Source organism: Echinococcus granulosus, assembly GCF_000524195.1.
Source record: "Echinococcus granulosus chromosome Unknown EG_S00022, whole genome shotgun sequence".
Lineage (NCBI taxonomy): Eukaryota > Metazoa > Platyhelminthes > Cestoda > Cyclophyllidea > Taeniidae > Echinococcus > Echinococcus granulosus.
In genome coordinates, this window is record NW_020170402.1 from 853091 (window position 1) to 862713 (window position 9623).

Here is a 9623-nt window from a genome sequence, read left to right on the forward strand (position 1 = left end):
TCACTAGAACCGAGGGATAAACCACTATCGTATTACACATGCAATTTTTAGGTCATTAGTAAGTGCATCTTAGGTGAAATGTTAGAAATGCATCATCGATTACACAGTCAACCCACCTACTAGTTCAGGTAAAAGTATTCTTTTTTCTGGGAATAAAACGCTATGTGGATTTTTATGGAGCTTGACCTAAATATTTAACACTGACTTTTAGCAATTTTATTACTACAGTTGGAAAAACATGTAATTGTCTTGTTTGAGTAACTTATTCGATGCGATGCGAAATTCACCAAATTCTTAATTAAATGGCAACCACTATGCAGCTATTCAAGGATTACATAAAGATCAGAATTAATCCATGTAAGGGAAGGGGTATGCTTACAGAGAAAAAATAATCACATTGTTAATTCAAAGGTACAATTGCGATGTATAGACTCATATTTGCCACGATCTTAAAAAAAGAGCAACATTTAAGACATTGCTCATGGCTAATCTGAGAAGTAAGGCAAACAGACTAACTACGCGAACCAACCATGTAAGAATGTGCTTTTCTAGTACTCAAACATATATGCAGGATCAGTAGACTTTGAACTTGGTAATTGATATCCTCTTTCTTAGTGTTACTGAGGAAAGTTTAGTAGACCATATAAATTAACTGTTGTATTCCGTTCAGCGTGTACATTAACATTATTGAAAGATAGATGTCGTGAGTGAAAAAGGGTTGGATAAGATTAGGGGCACATTGAATCCTTTTAATTGACTTTTTAATCAACTGCTGGATTTCCGTGGAGAGATTAAAAAAATTAAAAGGAATTTAATTCTAAGGGGTATTTTTAAAAAAATGGAGTCAGAAAATATGGCGGACATTATTTGTGTCGCAGATACGACAAGAATCCATAAACTAGGTCACAGTTCAGCGGCCACATAATGGAGTGGAGGAAGTATTGAACGATGCTTAATGGAAGATTGGTTTACTACTTGATGGATGGATGGGTGGCTAGTCAAAGGATAGGCTGCACAGTATTTATTTGGCCTGTGTGAATCAAAAGCTCATGTCTTTAAGAACTTGTTTGGCCAGACGAACTTGACCATTAAAGTTTCATCAGCGTTCAGCTATTCCGCATCCATCTACCCTCTTAGGATACTTTTTGTACCATTCTAACGGTTCTAAGCTCACTCTATACCTACAAAACACCTACTGCATTCCTCACAAAATCATTCACGCATCTAGTTCTTCTTCCTTTCCCTCAATGTACAACCATGCAGCCACGCATGTGGTCATGGGTCACGGAGCCATTTCAGATGCAATGTCTTCCCACTGGGTTAGAGCCTAGTTTGCGCTGTTGCCATCTGTGTAGGCACTCTTGAAACTCATTTAATTCCTCTGGCTGATTTGTTACTCTAGGTGTGCCATTGCTGTCACCTATCCCATGCCTAGTCGTCTAATCCGTGCAACTTGTCCAACTGGGCTAAGCCCAAAATGACAAGTCTGCATTGAATCAAATAGCAGGGAGGAGAGCTAGTTCTGACTGGTTTGTTAGTAATTTCAGCTCCTGCTTCAAGCAAAGCTGTTTCAAATTTTCTTTATGAAGAGGAAATAGAGATAAGAAGAAAGGGAGAACTTTTTTTAAGAATGACCTTGCTTGTCTGTCTGTCTTCCTGCGAGCCTATCTTTCCGTTTGTCTATAAAAACGCTGCTGTTAGGAACCAAACACTTCCAGAAATTAAATAGATACATTTTACTTACTACCTTTCCACATTTTGTGAAAAAGCAGGATCAGTTTGTTGACTACAGGTTATTGGTGCTAGTCAGATGTTCTTGCAATTCTACCCCACCTAAAATACGCATTTCATTGCACTACCCGAAACACCTAATTTAGTAAAAAACTTTTCCACTTCCTTTCAAGTTATCGATGGTTTGCACAGAGCAGAGTGTAAAGCTTTTGGTAATCTTTAGCATTTGAAATTCCCCAACAAATGGAGTTAAATGTAACTAAATTTGTTGATTACAAGTTGTTGTGCCGATTTTCTCAACCCCTAAATCAGTAAAATTTTTGAAATTGCGATTTCTACTTGACCACTGATAACTGAACGTTCAAGAGAGCTCTACTTCGCTGCATTACTATTTCATTGGCTTATATCAAGCAGAGATATGCTGGAAGTGTGGAGATAACTACTGGAAGGCCAAGGTCAATCAAACACTATAAAGACATGTAAATAATAGACTAGCTATCAGGGGATTTCCCACCATCTGGTCAGTTGGTTAGCTTTTTAGCTCTCATGACTCGCATGCTTGCGTCGCGCACTCGTACACGTCGGCAAAATGAAGGAGGAACTGAAGTTTCTATTCACTTGTTTCTGGCTAATCAAAACTGTTTTGAAGACATTGTGCCCACAAAGTGAGCCTACTCACAAGCAACTTTTTGGTCTTTAGTAAAATAGTTGCCTGTTCTGAAGTCGCTACGAATATACAGCTTTTCTATAAACCTATCCTGACGCTGTTCCTATGTCTTTTGTGCTACGCCGTTTTTTGAGTGGATTTTGCATAAAGAGGAATGCCACTACAAGGGATGAGAACAGGCGGTGCATGTGCTGAATTCGTAAGTATTTAATAAAGGGAGAAGTTGGACACGCCTCCTATCTTTTTCACAATTTCGATGCGACTGTACCGACGGCAAAGCACAGCCATTATAATGATCACTTCATTCAAAATCCATAGCCACCTCACATACATTCATGATCGGCGCCTCTAGAGTTCCAATTCTGAATAGTAGCATTGAAGTCCCTACCTAATGAGTACAAATTCTCTTTTCCTTATTAAAACCACTCTAAATGACATATTTTCTCTTTCTATTATCTAGATTTAATGAAAATTCAATTGCGCTTTCTGTCAGCTGAATCGCAAAAAACTTCCTCATTAATAACTAGATGCACTTGTGCAGCCGTATGACTTTATTAACCGTATGAAAACAGCACTGTGAAGCAGTCCAAACAAAATGAAAAGAATATATTTTGCTGAGCAATATTTAATGACACATCTGAACTCCTGCGTTGGAGGTGCAGTAGTTGTCAAGATGATGGTAAGAAATCAGGAAAAAAAAAAGTAAAGGATTAAAAATAATTAGTTACAAGAAGGTTAATACTGCTCAGCACAATAGGCAGGTTTGTGGTGGCTATGGATTGGTTCATTAATATTTTGACTGTAGACTTGAAAAGGAACAATCGCTAGGTGATGTAATAGTAATGTTTCATTTCGAATCTTAATTAGGTACTGAAAAAGAAATTAGCACAACCGGAGGATGTGAAGGACGTGGGAATTGTCAGCAGGAAAACTCGGTGAGTTGAGTGAATTACTGAAGACATGACTGAATGAAGTGGGATTGTGGAAGGCGTTGCTTACATGACGCATTTTCTTTTGTTTACCGCCTGACTTTTACTTGATTTTTTTAATGGATGTTTTTTTATGCGAACTATTGGGGATTGTATAGAATTATTTATTTATGTAAGGCGTACGGGTTTTGAGTTCCTAAGTATTTGATATACGCTAATGGACTCGTCGAAGTCGACAGCACCTTCCACTTCTTGTAATTGACCTCCTCTTTTCAATGGATATCTACCTCGATACATCTACTTGTGCAGGAAATGATGGATTCGCACTTGCAACTCGTTGGAAGTGATAGTTGAAGAATTGGAAATAGAGTAATTATTAACTGCTTTGTGAAATAATTTCGAATGTATCCGAATTCGCAGCTTTATCATCCACAGATTGCTTTAACGTGCTGTGTAGCATATATATAGGATCTAACTACAATGAATCGACATGCCTTATCTCGGCACACGGTAAGCTGACCTCGTATATTTTGAAACTGCCGCCTCATTAATGGAAGGGCCAAGTTTCATTTTACGCAGTGTCATAATCGTATTTTTGTCCACTTCTTAATCCAACACCAATCAGGAATCAGTTTTTGGTTTCTCAGAATATCAAACACCCAGGGGCCACAGAGGACACCTTTCTAATCCAAAATTGTGACTCTAGAAAACTTGTCACCTCTTATGCAGCCATCACTTTATACTGAATAGGAATTGCATTTCCTGTAAATGATAGTAAATGACAAATGTTTTCTGTTTAAACAAGTTAGAGACAAAGTGTTTTTCAACGTCAGAAAACATTAGTCACTTGCAGAGATCGCAAGACGAGAGTTAATTACTGTTAGGTTTTGCAGCTAATGCGCACACATTCTTTACTTGAAACTAGATGAGGCAAGGCGACAGCCTTTTTAGAAGGAACGAAAGAAGGCGACTACAGTCAGTTATGTGCACACTTGCTGACTCGCAGAAAATTGTGGTGTTAACTGTGTGTTGCTGCATTAGGAATGGAACTCAGGCACATTCCGTACATTGTGAAGTCAAAGTGATGCAATAAATGGATTTCTTTTGGCACACATTCTGCAGCAATTCAAATAGTTAGGTAGCGGAACCAGTAGAAGTGGAAGGTCTGATTTGATTTACCAATTCCCTTTTGTTTGTTTCTCTTACAGGGCATAGCGTCTCCTTTTAATTACTTTATTTTGAGGCGACTTGTGCAACTGTGTTTGCATACTTTAAGGATTGCCTACACAAACTTTACGAATTAGCGCAAACTACAGCTTTCGTTTTTTCTATTTTAATTGGAATATACAATTTTACCTAAAGGTCATTTGTATCACCGAAGGTAAAAATAAGTGCGAAAACGTCATTGGCCTTGGCAAATTCTAAGTCAGGTTAATTTGCATTCTTGAACGATCATCTTGGCGTTTACTGATTGAATGTCAAAATGCAAGTGTTTTTAAGCGGCTTTAATTGCAGCCACTAAAAGTACCTAAAAACTGTAGGTGATGGATATCTCACTCAGACCCGAACGAGGGAGTAGACTTGGTCTTTTCTACTTCACACGACAAGGCGTTTAACATGTTAAATGTCATAGAATCCATTGTTAACCTATCAGAGTTTGCATCATACAAGGACACGGTGTAAAAAAGCATGTGAGTGAGAGGTAGTCCTAAATAATTTGCAGTGACTAAACGAAGTAATCATTTGATAAGGATTTGGAAAAGGCTGAAATGGCATTTACTATTACGCAAACGTATTGTGGTTTTAGAGTGACAATCGCTGAGCTTGCGTTATTACTAGTTGAGCTTGCACAGAATCCGGACAGTGAACGAGCTTACTGCATCTCTTGCTGTGAATTAGACTTGAATTCTGTGATGGCATGCTTGACCTTACTCTCTTCTGACAATTCATTTAACCCAGTGGCATCCTGCTCCATCGTTTCCGACAACCAAATCTGTGCAGACGGTTTTCTGAGACCAGGAGCCTTCTATAAACCAAAGAGGGGTAAGAGCATTGTTTTCACCTTTGAATGTTGTCAAAGGTTTTCTATACCGAACGTCTCAGTATATGGAAATGTTAAAATACTTCATGGAAAAATCAGTTGGTTTGCTCAAAATTGAAGAGAGTTTTCATTCATATGCCGACCCTACCTCCCACCAAAGTCGGTATTATTAACGTAATTGCTGTGACTTCTTTAGTAGTCAAAGGTAGATTGAACCCCATTCAAAGCATAGTTGTATTACAAAATAGCTCAATTTTCCTCTTATCCAAAGCTCAAAGTGGTCATTTGAAACTAACGGGTGGTGTCTATGTCCCTCTTGAGATGGAAGTAGGGGAGGTAGGTTGCTGCAACAAACTTTGGAAGAGTGTGCAAATTGCTGATTTGCATGAGCATCAATTTGCATACATGTATGCATTTATGCATGCAACTTAGTATCCCGTGCACAAAGTACTTGGAAAAGATTTAGTTTTGCTGCTAATATTAGCCGAATGTTGCTCCTTTTAAGTGAACTTAAGGTGTAAGGCACCACATACTACTTAGATCCTTTTACGCACTCTCTGCCCCATATCTCATAGATCACCATCTGGCTACAAGTCGGCAGACATTCATGGTCACTTTAACTAGGGCTACTTTCAAAAATGTGCCTAAATATGTCAATGAGGAATGCCACAAATGCGCACCAAGTAATGCCGCCGACTTAAATAGACACATTTTTCCTAAAATGAAAATAGTTAGTCTTCAGCTTGGTTTGCAAACAAATAAAGCCAAAAATATCCTTGATATTACTTTTCTTTACCACTAGAGTAAAACCACTATTGTAACATTGACCATGACAAAATGTATATTTCTAGAAAAGAGAATACCTTGAGGGGCTGCCGGCATGACCCAAAGACCACGCCTTCTAGTGAAAATACAATCTGAGCAGACTCAAGAGCCCGCAAGATTAAGCGCAGGATTTGAAAATATTGAGGCATTACATAGCCCACCCCTTTGTTTGAGCGTCGTTCTTCGCTCTCGCCGTATTACATCTCTTGCAGCGGTCTTCACAACGCAGCCAGTGATTGAACCATCCACCCGCCAACTTAGCTACGCCAGCCAATGACTACGAGTGTAAATGAGGAAGACACTCGACTTCAACTCCACTGATGTATCTCACCAATTCCACTCATATCGGTGTTTTAGCCCGTTCGGCCACAAAATTGTGACGGAGAAGGGAAAGTGCGCAGGATCAGTACTTGTGGAGACTAGATGATGCTCTACAGTGAAGGCATCTCATCTACTACACCAGTAACTAGTCAAAGGAAAGTTTCTGTAAGGCTGGTGGTGAACAGAAAAGCACGCAAAACTCTCCTAATCCCTCTATATACGCTTAAAATACGCTTTGCCTTAAAAGCCAATGTCAAGGTGATGCAGTGGCGCACTTGCTCTGTGGAACACCTCCAACAGGTAGATCCTGGTCTTTATTCAAGTGCATGTACAGTTTAATCACTGAAAACGCGCTTGGTTTAATGATCATGTTGCTTTATTGACAGTGAAAAGGTTTATCAAGACTTTTAGAATTGCAGCAAATGGAAATTGGGAATGACTTTCCCTCAACCATTTGCTTGCTAATATCCGGTAAAGCTCTTGCTTCTACAATTTTTCCCATTTTAATGATTGGATTTTGTTCCTTACATATAGAGCAGACAACCACCCTTCCCAGTTAAATATGTTGCATCCGTTTGTTTTTCTTTAAACGGGATCAGATTCGTTTTCATCTGACCGAGAATCAAAGGTTGTCTTTGCCGTTTTTAGCTAACTGGGTAAAAAAAATGCTCCCAGCAAGTAAGTGAAAGAGACTGCTGATGTTTTGATCATACAGTTTCTTTAAATTCTTTGCCTAAAATGGACGAGTGGTTGGTTCACATTTCCTTTCGAATGTTTATTTTAAGATACTCTCGTGGAAGAATAGTTACGGAATACGCTCGTGTTTTAACAGGTAAAACCGACGATTCACTGAAAATTGGAGTTTTGAGGGACCACTTGAGGATCCCTATCTGATGTGTGAGCGATGATTGTGTGAAACAGCAGTCTGATTTATGACAGTGCCTAACAAGCAAGCCCGTGTTCTTGTGCATCAACCTTTAAGGTCCCTCTCCTCTTATAAAAGTATGAAAATCTTACCTTAAACATCAACCATTTGTTTAATTTGACATGCGTTGACACTAAATGAAAGGAAAGCTCCTAAAAAAGAACAAGAAAAGCATTAAACTGCTGCCGTTTGATTCTAATGTTTAAAGATCTGCTTCGTTTTGAGCAGCATTGCATGCTAGCAGCATTGCAATATTTGTCAATTCCTCTCCTCCAAACCGATGGTTTTAGAGTTCTTTTGAGACTTATGCCAAGCATTGATAATCATCGAAATCCTTTAACTCGAGTCTTTTTTATCATCTTGGCGAAATTTATGAAATGTTTTAAAAAAACCCCAACATCACAAAAGGAGAGGAAACACGCAGACTAAATAAGTACAGTCGTGTCATTCAAATGGCTACTGATTCATGCATCAGTGCAAAGTGCACCTGTCAATCTTGACTAGCCTAGCCTCTCCTAGCTCTAAGGTCATTTTTGCCCTGATCCACCAGGCGTACCAAACTGTTAAATTCCTCCAAACAAAAGCTAATCTGCCTCACAAAATCTGCACGCATGCAGGACGCTGCCTTTCACCAAGTATCACATATATTCTCAAAATTCCCGTTTTATCGGTTTCTCCATAACACTTATGAGTCCGCGGGCAATGTGACAACGAACTTCATCAAATTGTCGTACAAAAGCCAAAAACACCTTAATTAACGGATGATTTATCCAATCTAGATTCAGGTTACAACAGGTACTTAAATCGATTTAAGGCAGACGGTATGCTAATGGGAAGTAGAAAAAAATTTCATAAAGTTGGAAAAAAACGAGGTGGCTGACGGCAAATTTTCTCTATTCCAACTGTAAGGTTTCGGTATGCAGAGAAAACTTAATCGTTCTCCTCCGGCAACGATTTTAGGGCTTGATTCGGGCGCAAAATTCTTATTAGCCATTCTTGCTCTCGGGAGAATTTATACTTACTAGGGGCAGTCCAAACAACCATCGGAGCATAGCAATGGCTCTCAAACAGGGCAATTTAGAATGCTGGTACTGAAGTCCTTAATGAGTTAATGTGCTTTCCTCTTGCTTCCATACTTCGTATGATAAAGTGTAGTCTGGTGTCCTCTCATTGGGGAATGAGGTGTGTACAAGGTGCATTATAAGAAATATGGGTAATCAGGTGGGTTGTGTAATTTTTTATGATCATGTATTTGACTCTCTTTACACTTACTCATTTGCCGTTTACTTAATCTTAGCTTTTTCCTAAGAAGAAATTGTTTTCTTGCCTACTTTTCACTTACCTTTACTTTTACTGGGATTATAGATTTCAGCTTCATTTGCTCTATCTGTAGCTGGTGAACAGATGCATCTACATTCCGCTGCAAGCAAACAAAACACTAATAGTGCTGCAGAAATAGCGCTACTGGTGTCCCACGGTTGTGAGGCGGGTACTAGGGTAGCGGGGCCGTCTCCATCCCTACCAAGACCTCTTATTTCGATGGAAAGATGAAAGGTACTTTCTTCACCTTCCTCTTTATTAAGGTGCAAATAGGGCATCGTCTTTACTGGTAGTACTAAATTTAGATGCAATTGCGTTCAAATGGGAAATATTGGCTAAATAAGAATGCGAAATTTTACGTAGCTGGCAACAGCAAATGTACAAGTAATTTCGATGCTCTAATGGACATAACGTGAGCTTAAACCCTGTTTGCAAACGCAAGAAACTGCAAATGGCACACTCAAGGAGGCGGGTATGTAATCCTGCTGACGGTTCCACACAGACTGTGGGAAAATTTTTCAACTACTGATATCCTTCAGGTCAAAGCAATGTGATTCGTCTTGTGTTTGTATGGAGGCTAGCTATGTGAATTGCGTGAATGAGTGTGAGTAGCGAGCCATGGACCTGAGTGAAGGCTCTTGAGGAACACTGTTTCACCTCTGACTTGCACAAGTGGCCTTAATGGAGATGAGTATGAGCAAGACCTAGAAGACAGGGCAGAGCACTCTCGCGTGGAATATGGAAATAGGGATGATGGGCACACGAAGTGTCATTTCCACTTTGATCCATAAGGTTGTTCGGGTTGCCTTCTTAGCTCTAGAAGAGGCGAGACCAATCCAGTTTCTTTAAAGGCTTAAAATTAAG

The 9623-nt window shown here is 39.3% G+C and overlaps 1 protein-coding gene across 1 annotated transcript; it reads right to left on the reverse strand. All coding sequences in view use genetic code 11, as the record gives it.

The window, feature by feature from the left end:
- Positions 1–5200: 5200 nt before the first annotated feature.
- On the reverse strand, positions 5201–6342 carry EGR_03940 (hypothetical protein; the record flags this gene model as incomplete). Its single annotated transcript, XM_024493189.1, has 2 exons — positions 5201–5353; positions 6232–6342. 2 exons carry the CDS (start codon positions 6340–6342, stop codon positions 5201–5203), a joined length of 264 nt encoding a protein of 87 aa, XP_024352461.1.
- Positions 6343–9623: the final 3281 nt, after the last annotated feature.